This window comes from Scaptodrosophila lebanonensis, unplaced genomic scaffold (genome assembly GCF_003285725.1).
Source record: "Scaptodrosophila lebanonensis strain 11010-0011.00,11010-0021.00 unplaced genomic scaffold, SlebRS2 tig00000250-arrow-arrow-pilon, whole genome shotgun sequence".
NCBI lineage: Eukaryota > Metazoa > Arthropoda > Insecta > Diptera > Drosophilidae > Scaptodrosophila > Scaptodrosophila lebanonensis.
Window position 1 is genome coordinate 83,630 of NW_022060628.1, and position 21,528 is coordinate 105,157.

The 21,528-nt window shown below is 37.1% G+C and overlaps 1 protein-coding gene across 1 annotated transcript in view; it reads left to right on the plus strand.

Annotated features, from left to right (window-relative positions):
* Positions 1–21,528, plus strand: part of LOC115630060 (protein argonaute-3) — a 265,544-nt gene that overhangs the window by 15,711 nt on the left and 228,305 nt on the right. Inside the window, exon 2 of the mRNA XM_030526694.1 lies at positions 6,140–6,533. Within this exon, the coding sequence (XP_030382554.1) occupies positions 6,143–6,533 (391 nt within the window). The 5' untranslated portion in view covers positions 6,140–6,142. The remainder of the gene's footprint in view (positions 1–6,139; positions 6,534–21,528) is intronic.

Consider the following 21,528-nt stretch of genomic DNA (forward strand, 5'->3'; position numbering starts at 1 on the left):
TGCAATAGAAAGTTGTGCTCCTGAATAATCACACCATGATAAAATGTCTGACATAAGATTGTCAGCTTGGATGGATGAGTTTTTGTTTAATTTTTTTACTACGTGGTAATCATCTGCATACGCGAAAAAATTAAATCCTTTGTGCATGCTTATTGTTCTATTTAATTTATTATAGGCAATAAGAAAGAGTATGACAGAAAGGGGTGAACCTTGAGGAATGCCAGTGTGCAGAGGTTTAGTCGAGGAAAACTGGTTATTGGCATATACCACTATTTTCCTGGAAGACATGAAGCTTACGATATAGTTTAATATTTTCGGACCGATATTCCAGGACTGAAGTTCATCGATTATTGAATGTAGCCCAACTTTATCGAATGCTTTCGTGAAATCCAGTGAAATTATGGAGATGTGGTTTTTAGTTGAAAGGGATGATGATATCAAGTAGTCTAAGGCTAGTAGACTATCTGATATCATCATCCCTTTCCTAAATCCCGTTTGTCGACTATCTATTGATTTGTTATTAGAAACAAACCACCATAGTCGATTGGCTATGATTTTGTCAAGGGTTTTGGCGCAGCAAGAATTTAACGAGATGGGGCGGTAGGAATTAAGGCTTGTTTTGTCACAATTTGTTTTATTTAATGGGACTATTTTGCTTAATTTGTAGTTTTGGGAGCAGTCGGAGAAGTTCGAGTCGTTAGAAGCGTTAGACCAATGAGAATATAGTTCCTCGGCTATCAAGCGATCATCGGTTATTGAGAACTGGGAACTTAGATCTGTCAAGCAGTGGATTTTATGACGTGGCTTAAGACCGCAGAAGGTTCTGATGTCATGCCATATTTTAGTTGTGGATGTGGTTGGGTTGATTTGACCCGTAAAGGAGTTAATTGATATACGTTTCGCTAATTTGATCTCACGCTTTAGAAGTGCGTTTGCTTTCCTGTAATTCAGAATGTTTTGAGAGTTAATGTTGTGTTTTAGTTTGGTCCAGTGAGACTGTTTGTTTTTTTTAAGGTTTTCTAGATGACTATTCCACCAGGGGACTATTTGTTTTTTTTTTTTTTGGGTTGAAAAAGGATTGAGGAATGGAGATGTTGGCGCTTTCTCTGATAATTTTATTAATGTTGGCTGACTCTTTGTTATACCCTGTACCCGTAGGGTAAAAAGGGTATATTAGGTTTGTGCAAAGTATGTAACATTTATTTATTTATTTATAAAAAAAATCAACAAATTTACTGTCAATAAATAATTGATAATATTAGAAAGTAAAATAAAGATATTTATAGTATTACATTATAAGTTAAACTTAAAAGATAAGAAAGCCTAAGGGAGAGCTATACAATGACGTCTATTAATGCCTCCGACACGTTGGGGGAATTTTATTTGCCAGTTGGCCAGCTATGCCCCGATTCACAGCCAAATGTGGTCAAAGACATTATAGACCTAACAAACTAAACAAATAGCAAGTAGAAGAGAAGAATTAATTCTACTTAAGAACTAATTAGAAAAAGTAAGGTGTAGAAAGAGGAAGAGGGAAAAGAAAAAAATAAGAGGGAAAGAGAGATACAAAGACAGAGAAAGAGAAAGAGGTAAATCTCCAACCCGGTGGGGGAAAATTTAAATGCCAGTCCGGCTAGCTATGCCCCGACTCACAGCAGAAGTGGTCAGAGATTTTCCCGAAGATAATTATAAAGAATAATCTTTACAGAACAGAGAGAGAGTTCTGTCGAAAGTAAATGTGAAAGATCATTATAATTACTGCAAATGACCCGAAAACGATTGTGCAAAGCGTAATACAGAAGGAAGCATCTCCGACCCCATAAAGTATATATATTCTGAATCAGCATGACGAGAGAAATCGATCTAGACATGTCCGTCCGTCCGTCTGTCCGTCTGTCCGTCCGTCTGTCCGTCTGGATGAACGCAAGGATCTCAGAAACTATAAAAGCTAGAATAACCAAAGTTGGCACCCATATTCTCCTAGGTCCGAGTAAGGACGAGTTTATTTTATTTTTTTTAATTTTCCCCCCCTTCCCCCGCTACAGAATTTCGTCAATAGCGTCCACATTTCAAATGCTACCTAAACCAAACTTTGCACACATAATTTATATATAATTGTCTACTGTTTTATTCAATTCAAATTCTCGCCAGTACAACCCCCCCAAATTGCAGCAACAAGTTCGCTCTTCTTCTTCCTCTTTTTGCTGCTGCTATGGGCGCATATAACTCAGTGACGGAAGTTTACCTGGGTACAGGGTATTACACTGTCGGGGTTGCTCGACTGTAGCGTTCTCTCTTGTTAATGTTATTGCTTGTAGGACGGACTATGTGAAAGTTGTATGACGCTTCTTCAAATTTCTTCCAGTTGGCTTTGTCAGTGATAAATTTTGGTGTTATTATTGGAGGATCGTTGTTGTTGAATAGAGTGATTAAGATGGGGAAGTGGTCGCTACCTTAAGTATCAGATTCGATATTCCATGAGGAGTGAATTCTAGTGATGGGGTCGAGAATGTGAGTGAATGTGTTGTGTGTGTTAAAGTGGGTGGGGGATCCATTATTAAGTAATATTAACGGGGAAACACTAAGAAATTTAAATATGATGTTGCCTTTTTTATTACTAGATGGTGATCCCCACAAAGGATGCCAACTGTTGAAGTCTCCGGTAATCAAAGAGGGAAAAGATAGGTTATGGAAAACGTTATGAAGTTGAAGTTTGTTTGGTGGGATGTAGGAGCACATAATATTGAATTTTAATTTAGAAGAAATTTGAGTTCCGACAGTATCGAAGTCATTTGGAATAGATAGTTCAGTATGTTGGATGGAGTTGTGAATGAGCAGCGCAACTCCTCCCGATGACGCTTGGGATGAATTTTTTAAATAGAGGCAGTAGTTTAAGGGTTTAGGAATGTTTGAATTAGAGTGTAAGTGTGTTTCTTGTAATGAAATAATTTTTGGTTGAAATTTGTTGATCAATATCTGTAAGTGTTCATAGTTGTTAAAGTAGCCATTACAATTCCATTGTAGTACTTTTAACATATTTCAGGATTAGGTATAAAACAAATTATATTACTTATAAATATTATGAAAAGTAAAGCTTTAAGGAGACATCAAGGTGTCGTCATCAGTTAGAAGTGGAAGTAGTTTTGGCTTTTTTTAAAGTATTAGAATTAAGGGATGGTTTAAAAGATTTTTTATTTATAATATTGCTAGTTTCGGAGGGAGCTGTAGCTATTTTGATTTTAGTGGCTGATAAAATTTTGGACTCCAGCGAGGGCGTTGATGATGGCGTCGGGTGTGATGGGGGCGGTGAAGTCGCAGTGGAGGGAATGTCGGTTGATGCAGTGACGGTGTCGGCGTATGATACTGGCTGGCGAGAGTTGTGAGGAGTGGTAATGTGTGTAGTGTGTCTAGAAAGTGATGAGGATGGGTTGGTGGAGTGATAACGCTCATTGTATATTTTTTGGGCGTTTTTCATGTCAGTTTTGATGGCCTGCAGTTCCTTTTATTTTATAAAAATAGGGCAGTTGCGAACCAAGGGGCTGTGGTGGTAGTTGTTTATGTTGCTTTCCTTACAGTTGATGCAGCATTTCAGGTTGAGGCATGTTTCACCAAGGTCGGTGTGGGCAGCATTGCTGCAATCGAGGCAGGGTTTTGTGCTTCTACAGTTGGGTGTTGGGTGGCCGAAGCGGCCACAATTTTTGCATCTTAGCGGTTGGGGAATGTATGGATTGAGACTTTTTGGTAGCCGATGTTAATATTAGAAGGGAGTTCTAATAAGCCGAATGTGAGGATGATAAGGCCGGTTTCTTTAAAGGAGTTGTTTTCTTTTTTTAGGATTTTTTTACACTCGACATTTTGTTTTTTAAGCACAGTGAGAATTTCAGTCTCGGGAATGTCACGCAAATCGTTGCAGTAAATAACACCTTTGGTGAAGTTTAGCGATTGGTGTTCGGACACGTTGACATTAATAAAGTTGGTGAGGGCGGTTAATTGGATGAGTTTTGCTGCTTGCATTAAGGTTTTGGTTTTTAGGAAGATTGTTCCGTTACGCAGTTTTTCGCATTCACTGATTTCACCTGCACACAAGTTGTCAATAACTTTTTTAATTAAAAAAGGCGAGACGTCAGTTAGTGTATTATTATCGTCGGTTCTTTTCATAATAAGAAACTTAGGTCCAGCTGTTTGCCTGGACAGCATAATGGTTTTGTCGAGTTTAAATGCTAGACGTTTCACAGGGTCAACGGCGGAAATACTGCGATCGGGTGGGTCTGCCATGCTCTTCGTAGACGCTAATCTATAAATAGATTTGGGAGCCAAGATTTCAGCTAAAGCTGCTGTAATTGTTGTAAGCCGAATTGAATTGTTTGCACTGTAACTGTTTCACATATAGAATTGTTTTTGGTAGTTAGTTGTCGGTTTTGCTTTTAGAAACGAACGAAGACTGATGCAGTCAAGCGCGTAAGGGTTAGTCACGTCTGGACTCTATGAATGCAGATTTGTGACTGAAAAAAAAAAAAAAAAACAACTAAAATACTATTGTAAAATAGTATTAAAAAATAATAGAAGTAACTATTTGCAACTTTTCGTGAGCTTAAGGAGCGACACACTTAATATTTTTGGAATGTTTGTGCAAGCACTACTATTATTTTGAGCGCGTAGAATAGGGACAAGCTGTGGATAATGCAAATAACAAATACAACAAATGCGCAAAAAGCTAAAGTAACGCGACATTTTATTGTGCTCTTGTTGTAGATCACATAGGTAGAAAGAAAGGATTAAAAATGAAAGGAAACACAAAAATACGAACGGTAGAACGTAGTGCAAAATATTACTATTATTTTGAGCACAACTGGATGTACATATGTATGGAATATGTTTTATTTTATTTAATTAATGAATTAAAGTTTGTTTTTTAATTTCCTTTTTGTGGAGAGTACAGGGTATTTTACTGTCCGGCTTGCTCGAAAGTAGCGTTCTCTCCTGTTCTCATTTTCTTATTTTTATACTCTGTACATGAAATGTTGGTTTGCGGGAGCTGAAAATGTAACAGGCAGAAGGAGGCGTGGCAGACCCCACAAAGTATATATATTCTTGATCAGCGTGACAAGACGAGTCAATCTAGCCCTGTCTGTCTGTCCGTCCGTATGAACATCTGGATCTCAGAGACTATAAGAGATAGAGACACCAAATTTTGCACATTTTTTGTGTGTACGCTATACGAGTGTGTTATATATTGTGGACTTTCCCCCCACTTCCCCCCTATGGGGGTTTTCCGGATTTTCGTATAATTGCCTATACCTTGGAGACTATAAGACCTAGGAACACCAAATTTCAGTCCAAGATGCCTTATGTGAATACGCAAAAAATGTGTATTGTGGAATTTCCCTCACTCCCCCTCTTCCCCGCAAATCGTAACTCCCGTAATTCTTGGATTTTCAAACTCAAATTTTGCAAATACACCCAGTTAGTTATTATATGTCCGTATGCCAAGTTTCACTATGATAGACCGATTTAACAAGAACTTATAGCCATAAATATAATCGCTGCTCAAGCGCTGCCCGCAGCTGTTGTTGATGTTGCTGTTTGGTTGACTGCTAACATGTTTACACAGACACGAATAGATGCGCATATACATTTATACACTCACATAGACGCATTTGCTTTGTATATGTGCAATTATACACCCTTTACGTGAGTTCGAATAACGAGAGAGGTAAAATCGATCCAAATTTTTTTTTTAATTTTCTTAATTTTTTTAGTTTCTGTAATTATTGTAAACATATGTACAGAGTATTTCAAAGACGGGACACCCGACTTTAGCTTTTTTAATTGTTTTAAATTTCAATAGTTTTTAAGTTTCATAGTTACAAAGTGTTTCACTTAAACCTGTCCAGTTACATATTAGCATGTAAAGTATTATTGTCTTAACTAATGTATAACTAACTATAACTATAATATAATATAATAATGTATAATGTTTATTAATATTACTATCAATTGACAATCATATAAATGATGGTCTAATTTCCCTACAAGTGCTATAACTTAATGCATTTTTTTGTGAGTAACACACATCGTGAATTTTAGTACATTACACACATTTCTATAATTGATATCAGTATATAACATTTATTTTTAGAACATGTCTGGACGAGGAAATTTATTACATCTTTTTAAAAAGAATGTGGGATCTTCTGAAATATCTTTCTCAAGTGGAGAACAAACTAAAGATAGTGGATTGGACCCCGACCACTCTTTATCAAGCGACGATTATCGAGGAGAGATTAATAATATTAATTTATCGGTACACAAACCAAAATTTTCGATTGACGGGGCACAGAACGTGCTATCGCATAAAAGCTTAAATACTGCTCATCTAATGAAAAATGCATCAAATTCCGAAAATTTAAGTGAAGCTGAAACCAATAAAGTAGGAAATATTAGAAATACACATATCACATTTTGTGATGATGACGATGAAATGAGTATAAAAAACAATTTATTTTATCCTACCACAACAAGTGGCTCAAAAGGTAAGTATTGTAAGCAGAAAAGACACATTAAAGAGTTTAGATTCATATGGGTGAATGTATTACGTTGCACTAGAATTATATTGCCATAATTCAAAATACTTTGGTTATCAAAATATTTACCATGATTTGCATTTGTTCAAACCATTTGTCATAGCTGTTTTCCATTCCTCTTGAGACACTTCCAAAAATGGTTTTTAAACGCTTTAACTGTTTACCTTTGACAAGCAGACCCAAATCAGGACTGTACGGATAATGAGTCATCAATTCGATGTTTTGACTGCTGAAAAATCACATGTTTGACGAGATGTGTGAGAGCTCACATTGTCATGATGAAGAATGATTCGTCTTTGGCGGTTGGTTTTGCGAATTTGTCTGAAGACTTCCGACAAACAAATGGTCGTGTACCACTCAGAATTTACCGTCCTACGTTGCCCAAGCAGGAAAGTGGGCACGTGATCCATTCGGTCGAAGAAACAGGCGACCATTTGCTTCGCAGTGCTTCGAGCGCTGCTTTTGTTGGATTTGCCTCGTCTTGGAACATCCACACAGTCGATTGTTGTTTGGTTTCCGGTCCATACGCATACATGTATATCCAAGATTCGTCGCCTGTTACGATTTATGCACGGCGAGTTCCACCAAGGAACTCTTTTGGATACTTTTTGGAAGGTTTTGGGTATGCTTTGGTGAGAAAATAAAATCCATTACACATAGGCTCGCTCTGGTTAATTTAAAATAGGCTAGTAATGATTGGCCGTTGATATCTTCCGAAGAAATTGAATTCTATTGCCCACTCTTTATCTTTAGCTGAATTTGGGAGATAGCCTAATGAGTAGATTTCGAATTCACTGTCATAAAAAGAGGAGTTGGAGGTGTTTTTTATAGCGTTCAGTGAGAAGAGTGAGTGTGAGAAGATTATAAATCTACCGCGATTGGTTCTAAGTAGTCGTGAAGCTTCATATATTGCGATAATTTCAGGTGAAAAGACTGTTGTAAAAATACTGTAAAAGCATTTCACTTAGTTTTAAGATTATTTAAGAGATTATAATTGAAAGCAACGCATTAGTTAAGAGAAAATTGTCGTACACTGCAGCTGCCTGCGAGCAGCATAATTGCAATTGCCGCTCTTATGTTGTGCTTACTGCGGCGGCCTTTGTATTATATGTAACTTCGCTACAATTAAAGTAGCTGTGCGAACGTGTGATAATTTTTCTTAGCCCAATAAATCGTGCATAGAAAGACACCGTATTTCTTTATATAAAATTTGTGAATCCTTTGCTTTTGCCATACCGCCAAGTTACCGGCTTAAAGCCGTACAAATACCAAATTTTAAAACTGTGTTTTTCGTAGTTATTGCATATCCTATTGACCCATTGATTTGAGACCCATCTGTATAAAAAAAGGTAATTATACTCTGTACATGAAATGTACAGAAGTATATTAGGTTTGCGGGAGCTGAAAAATGTAACAGGCAGAAGGAGGCGTGGCAGACCCCACAAAGTATATATATTCTTGATCAGCGTGACGAGACGAGTCGATCTAGCCCTGTCTGTCTGTCCGTCCGTATGAACACCTGGATCTCAGAGACTATAAGAGATAGAGACACCAAATTTTTTTTTTATCCCCCCACTTTACCCCTATGGGGGTTTTCCCGATTTTCCATTTGTATAATCGCCTATATCTCGGAGACTGTAAGACCTAGGAACACCAAATTTGAGTCCAAGATGCTTTATGTGATGTGTATTTGGAATTTCCCTCCCTCCCCCTCTCCCCAGCAAATCGTAACTCCCGTAATTCTTGGAATTTCGAACTGTTGCAAATGCTCCCAGTTAGTGCTTATGTGTCTGTATGCCAAGTTTCATCATGATAGACCGATTTAGCAGTTATAGCCATAAATATATGCCCAAGCGCTGCCCGCGGCTGTTGTTGATGCTGGTGCTTTGGTTGACTGCGAACATGCTTACACAGACACGAATAGGCGCGCATAAACATACATACACTCACATAGACGCGAGTGCTTTGAATATGTGCAATTATACACCCTTTACGTGAGTTCAAATACCAAAAGAGGTAAAATTGATCGAAATTTTTTTTTTTAATTCTCTTACTTTTTTTAATTTCTATAATTATTCTAAACATATGTACAGAGTATTTGAATTAACCGATTACCTTTGGATTGCAATTCAAAATATGCGTCCAATTCATAGTAAATTACTAGGTTCCAAGACGAAGATACTAGTTAGACTTCACGTTTTGGGTCTAAGTAAATTGGCAGTTTTATTAAAATTTTCCAATGTCCAGTTCCCTTGTTTTCCTGATACTACGGCTGCATTTGTTACTCGTGTTACTACTGTGCGTATCATCAGTAGGGTTATAATTATCATTGCCCCTATTTTTCGAGGTCTTCCGCGAGAGACATATTCCCCTTCTGGTGTATCAGTTTATTCTCTATCGTTTGATTTAATTTAACCAAGAGGGCATATTATACTTATAGGTCTTGTGAGAGTCCCTTGTTGTACCTTTATCGTTACTACCCTAACTTTGTCATCCATTCCTTTATGAACCTCTTCAATTTTTCCCATTGGCCATCTAGCTGGGTGACACTCTTCATCCTTTAGAAGGACTTTCTGTCCTTTCTCTCAATCTTTACTTCTGTTTCTCCATTTGTTTCTTTGCTGTAGGGTATACAATTATAAATAGTCCTCCTTCCATTTTTTCCAAAAATCCCTTTTCATTTTTTGTATCAGTTTCCATTTATATAAATTTTCTATTCTATCTTCTGCTATTGATTCTACTGCACCAATTATCGGTCTGCCGATCAGGAAATGCCCTGGTGTCAATATTTCTTTGTCATCAATATCAGCTTCAGTAGTATATAGTGGTCGTGAGTTCACCACAGCTTTAATTTGGCATAAAAGTGTCGCCATCTCTTCGTACGTTAAGCTGCTGTCCCCTATGACTCACTTTATGTGATATTTTACTGATTTTACCCCAGCTTCCCAAATACCTCCGAAGTGGGGCCCTGCCGCGGAAATAAAGTGCCATTGAATCATTATCTTGTATTGCTTTTAAAAATTCTTTATCTAATTTTCTAGCGGCTCACACAAAGTTTGTTCCGTTGTCAGAGTACTTGTATATATTTGAACACTTTCCTCTTCTTCCAAAAAATTTTTTTAATATCGCTAAAAAAGCATCTGATGTTAAATCACTCACTACTTTCCAGTGTGTGTTTAAAAATGGATGACATTGTAACTCTATGCTTTGCTAGAATTGCCATTATTTGATTTGTAGTGATTTGTCGATACCTGGCACAAGTAACACATTCCGAAGTCGTGTATGGCTAGTCTGTCAAGTTAAAATCTGCGCAAGTCTATTTGGCTGGTTCCGAAGCTTACTATTCTTTCACCTTAGCGATTTTATCTTTAACTGATGCCAGATTTAAATCATTCCGGATATTTTCACTCTGTATGTATCTGGGTGATGGTTCTCAGTATCTTCGATTGAGCTCTCTCGATTAACTCTAAATTGCTCATGGAAGCGTTTCCCCATAGTTCAGAGCCATATGTCCAAATTGGTTTGAGAACTGCATTGTACAAGAGTACTTTGTACTCCAGTTTTAGTGGTGAACGGACGTTTATAAGCCAATGTAGATTAATGGCTTTTAGTTTCAGTTGATCTCTCTTCGCTTCGATGTTTTTGCGCCAAGTAAGCCGTCCATCCAAATGGACACCAAGGTATGTTACATTGGTTTTTTGCGGAATATTGATGTTGTTCAGCGACAATGGAGGGCAGGTTTGTTTGTTTAGGGTAGAGGAGACATGTTTACAGTCAGCTAGCCATTCTTCTATGGCCACGAGGTGAGATCATAAGAGTTCTGTAGCTCATTATATCTACTGTGTATATGATATACAGTGTCGGTCCAAGCACGCTCCCTTGGGGTACACCAGCTTCAATTGGATGGTATTCGGAGAGAAAATATTTGCATCTAACTGCGAAACTTCTTTGCTGTAGGTATGACTCCAGAATTTTATGGATGTTCTGTGGAAGTAATATTTTGATTTTGTGAACTAAGTCATCCAGCCAAACGCGGTCAAAGGCTTGGGCGACATCCAAAAAACAGCGGAGCAATATTCTCGTTTTTCGAATGCATTTCGTATCTCAGAGGTTTTTCGGTTGACTTGTTCAATGGTTCCATGTTTTTCGCGAAAACCAGGTTGGTGATTTGGGATTGCACTATTGGTGTGTAGGTGCTGTTTGATGCGATTCAGGAGCAGTTTTTCGAATATCTTCGGTAGGCACGGCAGGAGACTGATAGGTCTGTGGGCCAAGATGTAGGCCAGCCCGGAGAAATAAAGTCAAGCTTGTTTCGTGGTGTTATTATAGCGTTATATAGTTGTGCCTGATGTCAGGATGGCAGTACCTCCATGAGCCTTACCATCGGGATGATTTGTCACATAGAAGTTGTAGCCAGAAAATAATTTTTATACTCTACATGAAATGTACAACAGTATATTAGGTTTGCGGGAGCTGAAAATGTAACAGGCAGAAGGAGGCGTGGCAGACCCCACAAAGTATATATATTCTTGATCAGCGTGACGAGACGAGTCGATCTAGCCCTGTCTGTCTGTCCGTCCGTATGAACACCTGGATCTCAGAGACTATAAGAGATAGAGACACCAAATTTTTTTTTATCCCCCCCACTTTACCCCTATGGGTGTTTTCCCGATTTTCCATTTGTATAATCGCCTATATCTCGGAGACTGTAAGACCTAGAACACCAAATTTCAAGTTCAAGATGCTTTATGTGATGTGTATTTGGAATTTCCCTCCCTCCCCCTCTCCCCAGCAAATCGTAACTCCCGTAATTCTTGGAATTTCGAACTGTTGCAAATGCTCCCAGTTAGTGCTTATGTGTCTGTATGCCAAGTTTCATCATGATAGACCGATTTAGCAGTTATAGCCATAAATATATTTGCTGCCCAAGCGCTGCCCCGCAGCTGTTGCTGATGCTGGTGCTTTGGCTGACTGCAAACATGTTTACACAGACACGAATAGACGCGCATGGACATGCACACACTCACAAGACGCAATTGCTATGTAAATGTGTAATTATACACGTTCGAATACCGAGAGAGGTGAAATCGATCAATTTTTTTCTTAATTTTTTAATTTCTCTAATTATTCTAAACATACCTCAGTAAAATTGATATTTGTGCAACTTGTTTTTAAAAGTTTATTAGAAACTCTTGCATGGTAGATGTTTACTATTATTTTTTTTTATGTAGGTAATAGATATTAATAATTAAGAAACCATAAATATATTTAATTTGATTATTTGATCAATAATAAATTAAGCTAAACAAAATTTTCATAGATAGTTGATATTTGTGCAAATGAAAAGAAATTCACATTTTAATTATTATTTACATTTTGAATATAATTTATGATTTTAGTAGAATATAGTGTTTCCCTATTGTTATTTGACCAATTGCAACCATCAGGACATGGATTAACCAACTTTTGAAGGACGAATTTCTCAATTTTTGGGCATTCCTAGATAATGGCCTGTCTTAAATTTTGTAAAGGTCAAATTGTATATAAACTATAAACTTTGCCTGATAGGATACCCTAAAGGTCCTCAATTGAATTTAAATCCGGACTTATTGCAGGACACTGCATAAAGAAATATTTCTTGTCTCGAAAAACGTCATGCTAATCATGCAACATGTATTGGAGCGTTATCCTGGTGAAATTTCTAATTCTCTCTCTTGGAACAGCCCCTTTCCGGTGGTTTTGAGCATATTTTATCGGCAATTTTAAAAAGTTTGAGACGGTATTTCGATGTTTGATTAGTGCTTTAACAATAATGTTAATGTTACAATCAGCCATAGTTATGATTTTTATTTCATTTTCTGTGCTTAACTCGTTTCCGCGGGGCATTTTAAGTTATTATTAATTTGAAGTTCGCTTGATAAGAGCTGATAAAAGACAAATGTATGAGAAAACATCACAAAGCATAAAGGACAAAATTTGTATACACAAAACATATATATTTCTATTAAAATATCGGTAATATCAAAAACCAATTTTGCACAAATATCAATTTTACTGAGGTATGTACAGAGTATTTCAAAGTCGGGACACCCGACTTTAGCTTTTTTACTTATTGTTTGTTATGTGAGCCTCTGATATGAGCATGGCGTCAATGTCATGTTGATTGAGGAACTGCAAGAGCTCGCATTTGTGCTGTGAAATTGCGAATGGCATTCCAGAAACATATTTTAAGTAGATTTCTGCGCAAAAATTCCTGCATCATTTGTTGTATTGCTACCATTGTATTTGTTAGAGTTGCCAGACTTGATTCAATTCCACTAGGCAATTGGGATGGATTTGCAGTGTTATGTTGGACAGTAGTTTTTGGCCCCTGTAGTTTATTTCGAGACTGAGGCGTACGACTCGTTGGTGTACCTTAACGCCTTAGCAAAAGATACTCCTGGAATCGTAGTTGATGGTATGAACGGCAAGTTTTGTCGGATGACTGGATTTCGAGCTGCGGATTTTTGTTGGCTTACGCGACTTTTTAACTATTTGTAGATAGGGTATTGTGGTTTCCCACACAGATGCTACATTTTTTTAACAAAGGGGTCGTCCTTATTTACAGGGCATTGAGATGTATGTACATCCCCGCAGGCAACACAGACTGCGCGTAGGGTACAATAGGTTTTTGTGTATCCATATTCCTGACAGTTTGTGCATTGGACAGGTCCATTTGGTTTGTGCGGTTCCTCAACGATGATTTTATGGTGCAGTACATATTGTAGCTTGTAAATTGGATGAACTTCGTTTTTATTTATGACTGTATGCCTGTCAGGTGTCAGTTCTACCTTGAACATTGGTTGCGGAATTTCATTTCTATTTATTATGTATGTTCGCGGCCATTTTGACTTTAAAGTCCATCTTTTATCTCGCTGACTGGAACCGTTGGCTCGATTCCTTTGTAATCCCTTGCTACTTTTAAGTTGGTAGGTGTACTAGTACATCTTTTCATCGTCGAGGTATTTGGCCACTGATCATTGACTTGTATTTTAGTTTCATTTATGCTACCCCTTTTTATCCCTTTTTATAGACATGACAGAATTTGTTTTCGCCAATGTTAGTATTGAGTTATTTTTTAAACTAATTCTGTACAATTTGCCTTACGCACATAAATAGGTGGCGGTTTTATTTTTTTGGCCTTAGCTCTTTCGGCGTTATCTTCTTGAGGTAAACTGAAAATCGCAATTTTTTTTTGTTTTTCAGCGCCTCAGTGTATTTAGCTGTTTTCGTTATTTTGGATGCGTTGTTTTTCTTAGTCGCTTGTGGGCTTAGTTTATTTTTAATTTGCACATAGCGAGCGATCCCAGTCTGTATTAAGGCTCCGTTAGCGCTTTGCGTACTTTTCGGCTGGGAGAGGGGGAGCTGGTCGCAGTGAGTTGACTATACCGGGCGCTGAGAGACTGCGTTGTTGTAGTCGAAGTTGAAGACACAGTTGTAAGCGAGGGTTGTTGTTATCAGCAATTCATTGGTAAGACAGTAGGGGTCTGGAGACGGGCACAGGGCCCTTCATGACCCACTTTGCAATATGCTGGGCGAACATATTATCGCAGGGGAGAGAGAGCGTTCTCTTTCCGAATTAACTTGCAGGGATGCAGTTGTTGTTGGTACCGTTACATCGGGTGCACCTATAGAAAAGTACGCGTTGTTACGAAGTGACGAAAGTCGACGTTCGTCTTGTTGCTGCCGATCACGATTCTGGCTCATTTTTATAGCCTGTACCCAAAGGGTGAAAGGCTATACTAGTTTTGTGCGAATGTATGTAACAGACAGAAGGAGGCGTGGCAGACCCCACAAAGTATATATATTCTTCATCAGCATGACAAGCCGAGTCGATATAGCCATGTCCGTCTGTCTGTCTGCATGAACGCAAGGATCTCCGAAAGTACAAGAGCTAGAATAACCAAACTTGGTATACAGATTCTCCTGAGCCCGAGAAAGGACGAGTTTGTTTATTTTTTCTGATCCACCCCCCCACTCCCCCCCTATTAACGATTTCCTATAACTCCCGTAATTCTTGGAATTTTGAACTAAAATTTGGTAGTCACATTAGGTTAGTGATTATATATCCGTACACCAATTCATTAATCGGAAAGAAAGTTATAGCCATATAACCAGGCCCAATGCACACGTACATACATATGTACAAGTACACAAACACGCATAAGGCACGATTCTGATGTAAATGTATGTATGCATGCATGGAATATTTTATATTTAACTAGCAGGTATTGCCCGTCTTAACTCGGCTCAATATGTTTCCAATTGTATTTATTTTGTGTGTGCATAACCTACCCATATGTTTTCACCTTAAAGGTTACCAGTAGGAAGGCATTTAAGGTATTTAAATGAACATTTTCTGTTCTTGACAAAAAATTGTTCAGTAGTCCGTTACATTTTTGTTCTTGACAAACTATTTCGTTAAACGAACATGACCACTATAACTAATATTTTTTAAAGCTCGTTTTCCCCCCGTTGGAGCTAGAATTTTCCAAAAGCCTTTCTTAGTGTGCTCCTACACTATGATGGATACTATGCAACGATACTTGAGTCCAAATTTAAATTCACATTTGAGTCTTTTCGTGCCATATTGAGTCAATACGGCCACGCACAAACTCGGAATATGAAACACGGTACTCGTGTCAATCGAATTATTTATTGAGATCAATAAGAACAAATCATATACACATATATATTCTCGTACATCTGCCCGAAATGCGAAGCAGAATATGCGTAGCTCCATTATTCGGTTTCTGCTTTACTATCGCTTACGCAGTCGTTGCCTACCGACGGTAACTGTAAACTTTTGGCGTTTTGCCTTTGCAATTAACATTAAATGGTGAAAACGAAAGAAGAAGAGCGAGCTAATGACTTGCAGTTGTTGTTTTTAGAGCATTATTTTTTTTACAATCAAACAACTGTGTTCGATTGCCCAATGTATACATTAATACGAATGTACATACATGCTATATTCATACACAGGCATACATATGTATGTATGTTTCTTTTTACTTTTTCAACCGCACGTAGAGAACCGCACACATAGACACGAACTGTTGCTTGTTGTGTGTGTGAGTGCGTGTATGTGATGTCCCCAACTATTTGATATTTGTTGTTGCTGCATAAAGCTATTAATGAAAACCCTACTGCCAAATGCACTAAGCAAAGAAAAAATTACTTTTAAAAATGTTATATAATTTTCAATTAATTAACATTTCTTGCTCTGTCAGTGCAAGACGAATGTACATACATACATACATATGTAGATACATATGTACATACATAGATGTGCACATATGTATCTATGGACATTTCTATGGCTATTTCAATCGTTTGCACGCAACTACACGAACAGCTGTTTGCATGTATGTGTATGTATGTACAAGTATACTTAGTTGTCCCCAACTGTTTGATATTTTGTATTGTTTGTTCTGCCTGCATTTGTAAAATGCATATTTTGAAAATCCTTGAACGCAAAGTTGTAGATTTAGTTACGTAGATTACTGTCCCCAAATTTGAAATCGATCGGAAAAAATTTATAACACAAATTTTTCATTTGAAAAGGTGAATAAATATTAAAACCCCAATAATTCAATCTCCACCACAAATTTCGAAAATCCGAGTATGCAGTTTTGTTTGTATTCTATTATAGACTAGCAGGTATTTCCCGTCATAACCCGGCTCAATATAATGTTTCCAATTGTATTTATTTTGTGTGTGCATAACCTACCCATATGTTTTCACCTTATATATAATATAAGTTACCAGTAGGAAGGCATTTAAGGTATTTAAATGAACATTTTCTGTTCTTGACAAAAAATTGTTCAGTAGTCCGTTACATTTTTGTTCTTGCCAAACTATTTCGTTAAACGAACATGACCACTATAAATAATATTTTTTAAAGCTCGTTTTCCCCCCTTTGGAGCTAGAATTTTCCAAAAGCCTTTCTTAGTGTGCTTCTACACTATGATGGATACTATGAAAGGATACTTGAGTCCAAATTTCATCTTTTACCGTTTGGGCTCTGCGTTGATCACCAATTAGTCAGGACAAACTGTTTTATATATAGAGATAACGCAACGTTTTAAGATAGGCTATGTGTAAAAAAGATGAATAATTAAAAGGGTATATCCTAATTATACTCTGTACATGAAATGTACAAGAGTATATTACGTTTGCGCGAGCTGAAAAATGTAACAGGCAGAAGGAGGCGTGGCAGACCCCACAAAGTATATATATTCTTGATCAGCATGACAAGACGAGTCGATTTAGCCCTGTCTGTCCGTCTGTCTGTCCGTCCGTCTGTCCGTCCGTATGATCACCTAGATCTCAGAGACTATAAGAGATAGAGGCACCAAATGTCGGAATTTCCCTCCCTTCCCCACTCCCATGCAAATTGCGATTTTTATACTCTGTACATGAAATGTACAGAAGTATATTAAGTTTGCGGGAGCTGAAAAATGCAACAGGCAGAAGGAGGCTTGGCAGACCCCACAAAGTATATATATTCTTGATCAGCATGACGAGACGAGTCGATCTAGCCCTGTCTGTCTGTCTGTCCGACTGTCAGTCTGTCCGTACGTACGAACACCTGGATCTCAGAGACTATAAGAGATAGAGACACCAAATTTTGCACAAAGATGCGTTATGTGTGTATTCTATACGAGTTTGTTTTATTTTTTTGATTTTCCCCCCACTTCCCCCCTATGGGGGTTTTCCTGATTTTCCATTCGTATAATCGCCTATATCTCGGAGACTATAAGACCTAGGAACACCAAATTTTAGTCCCAGATGCCTTATGTGAATACGCAGAAAATGTATATTTTGGAATCCCCCTCCCTGCCCCCTCTACCCAGCAAATCGTAACTCCCGTAATTCTTGGAATTTCGAACTAAAATTTTGGAAATACCTCCCGTTGGTTATTATGTGTCCGTATGCCAAATTTCACTATGATAGACTGATTTAACGAGAAGTTATAGCCATAAATATATTTGCTGCTGCAGCGCTGCTCAAGCGCTTCCCGCGGCTGTTGTTGATGTTGCTGTTTGGTTGACTGCGAAAATGCTTACACAGACACGAATAGATGCGCATAGGCATACATACACTCACACAGACTCAATTGCTATGTAAATGTGCAATTATAAACCCTTTACGTGAGTTCGAATACCGAGAGAGGTAAAATCGATCAAATTTTTTTTTTTCTTAATTTTTTTATTTTCTATAATTATTGTAAACATATGTATAGAGTATTTCAAAGTCGGGACACCCGACTTTAGCTTTTTTACTTGTTTTTTTTTTTTTAATTTTCTTAATTTTTTTTTATTTTCTATAATTATTGTAAACATATGTACAGAGTATTTCAAAGTCGGGACCCCCGACTTTAGCTTTTTTACTTGTTTCTAACTCCCGTAATTGGAATTTCGAACTAAAATTTGGCAAATACCCCCAGGTGGTTATTATATGTCCGTATGCCAAGTTTCACTACGATAGACCGATTTAACAAGAAGTTATAGCCATAAATATATTTGCTGCTGCAGCGCTGCCCGCGACTGTTGTTGATGCTGGTGCTTTGGTTGACTGCACACATGTTTACACAGACACGAATAGATGCGCATAGGCATATTATACGCCCTTTACGTGAGTTCGAATACCGAGAAAGGTACAATCGATCAAAAATTTTTTTTAATTTTCTTAATTTTTTTTATTTTCTATAATTATTGTAAACATCAAACTCGGAATATGAAACACGGCACTCTAGTCAATGCCGTGCAGCGATGAGCCACGATCAAAAACTACTGGCACCGAATACCATCAAAATATCGAAGTTTGAAAGCAATAAGCAGAATATTTAAATAATAAAATCTAATTATTTATGAGATCAATAAGAACAAATCATATACATACATACATCTGCCCGCAATGCGAAGCAGAATATGCGTAGCTCCGTTATTCGGTTTCTGCTCTACTATCGCTTACGCAGTCGTTGCCTAGGTAACTTTTGGCGTTTTGTGTTTGCAATTAACATTAAATGGTGAAAACGAAATAAGAAGAACGACCCAATGACTTGCAGTTGTTGTTGTTTTTAGAGCATTATTTTTTTTACAATCAAACAACTGTGTTCGATTGCCCAATGTATACATTAATACGAATGTACATACATGCTATATTCATACACAGGCATACATACATATGTATGTTTCTCTTTACTTTTTCAACCGTACGTAGAGAACCGCACACATAGACACGAACTGTTGCTTGTTGTGTGTGTGAGTGTCTGTATGTGATGTCCCCAACTATTTGATATTTGTTGTTGCTGCATAAAGTTATTAATGAAAACCCTAATGCCAAATGCACTAAACAAAGAAAAAATTACTTTTAAAAATGTTATATAATTTTCAATTAATTAACATTTCTTGCTCTGTCAGTGCAAGACGAATGTACATACATACATATGTAGATACGTATGTACATACATAGATGTGCACATATGTATGGACATTCACACATTAGTGTCTCACTTTTTGCTTTGGCTATTTCAATCGTTTGCACGCAACTACACGAACAGCTGCTTGCATGTGTATGTATACTTAGTTGTCCCCAACTGTTTGATATTTTGTATTGTTTGTTCTGCCTGCATTTGTAAAATGCATATTTTGAAAATCCTTGAATGGAAAGTTGTAGATTTAGTTACGTAGATTACATTACCCAAATTTTAAATCGATCGGACTAAATTTATAGCTCGAATTTTCCAAAATCCGTTCTTGTTCTGAGAGTATACAAACTAAGTTTGAAAACTGTAGATTTTTCATACAAACTTGGAGCCTGTTTTCTCCCCTTGGGAGCTCGATTTTTCCAAAATCCCTTCTTAGTGGGCACCTACACTACGAAAGGATACTTGAGTCCAAATGTCAGCTTCCTAGCTTTTACCGTTTGGGCTGTACGTTGATCACCAATCAGTCAGTCAGGACAAACTGTGTATATATATAGAGAAGTTTAGGTTAAATTGTTATATTAAGTTTTATAATATAATCTACAAAATTATTGTTGATATTCTGAATAAAAATAAAATAAAATAAAAGAAACACATATACAATGAAACCTAACGATATAGAAGCACTAGCAATCAATATATTTTCGACATACATCTCCCCAAACAAAATTCTTCCTCGACATTAGCCCCATACACCATATGGAAAATACTCGACGACCTTTATGGTACCACACACAAAAGTTTAGCAGACTCTTTTTCAAACTGATGCCAATTGGGCACAACATGACGCCCAACATATTTCCCAAAATGTAAACAAATAAGCCGCCCAAATCAACAAAATTATCCTATACAGCACAAATCTCTCTATCCCATAAACCTCACCAAACATACTTGTACAACCGTACAAGGTTCCTTGGTGGAACAAAAACCACAACCAGCGACGACGAGAAAAACATATAGCCTGGAAAAAATTAAACCGCAACATCACTTTTGAAAACATTATCTATATTAATAATTATAATTAGGATAGATTTGATTGTTTGTATGTTTGTTTGTTTGTTAGTTTGTTTGAATTGAAAAGGCTCCGAATCTACTGGACCGATTTAATGGATTCTTTCACTGTTGAAAAGCTACACTATCGACGGTTAACATGGGCTATATTATATTTGCAAAAAATAATGGAATCCTTACTAAAACGCCAATAATGTAACCAAAGGTGTAAAAAAATTACCTTAAAAACTGCTGAACAGTATGCTGTTAGTTCATAACTATCCTCGAAACATTGTCACTTTAAATATTAAGGCAAAAGCCAAATAAAAGATTACAAATTGATCGACAGCGTGATTTATATTGAAGACATTTAAATTCACTCAACCCTTCTGGACTGACGCCACATGAACTGGCGGTAAAACTCGGAATTGCAATCATGCTTTTGAGAAATGAAAGCCTTCCAAGCATGTGCAATGGGACGAGGCTGCTTATTAAGGAATTGTAGGACGATGTAAGTGTAGCAACTATTATCAACGGACCAGCAACTGGTCAACTAGCTCATATAACGGGGATTTATATGGCTTCAATTTCCGGTATTCCCAAGGCCACGACTTCGAATTAGTAGGGATCGACATACGAAAGTAATGTTTTACGGTATGTTGACCTATCACGGGTCGTAGCTTCTGAAAATCAATTTATTTTGCTACCACAAAATAAATATCACGGGTCGTAGCTTCTGAAAATCAATTTATTTTGTTACCACAAAATAAAACATCAAATATTTACACAGAACCTCTGACCTAATAAAGAATAACAAAAAAATCTGAAAACGAACAAAAAATCTTGAAAATAATATCCAAAATGAATTTCACTCCTTCTTAGTAACTCATTGCAAAAAGAAGGGTGTATGTGTGTTAAGTGTGTGTGTGTGTGTTATAAAAGGTATAATTTTTAACATTTTACAAAAATGTGCCCGAGCGAAGCAGGGGCAGGACGCTAGTATATTATAGACGCATAAATCCTAAGTTTAAATTTGAGATAAAAAAGTAAAAAAGCAGCTTCCAGCGCATTCACCTCAACTATTCAACCGTCCACCCCCTCATCCAAAATATGGGCCAATATAAGACGCTTCTGCGGACTTAATCCATTTAAGCAAATATACGCCATTTCGAACCCAGAAACAAACCAAACAACAGCAACAAGCAACGAGATTACCAACATCCTCGCAAAAATATCATACCAAATGATAAAAAATAGCTCTCTTACTACCAAAAACAGAATCAAAGACTTATAAAATAAAATTTTCGACAATCACATACCACAAGCGTACAAAACAAGTCTAGTCATTCCAATTATTAAACCAAAAACTGACAAAATAAAAACAAACTCATACAGGCCCATCTTATTAAATTGTTGCCTAGCAAA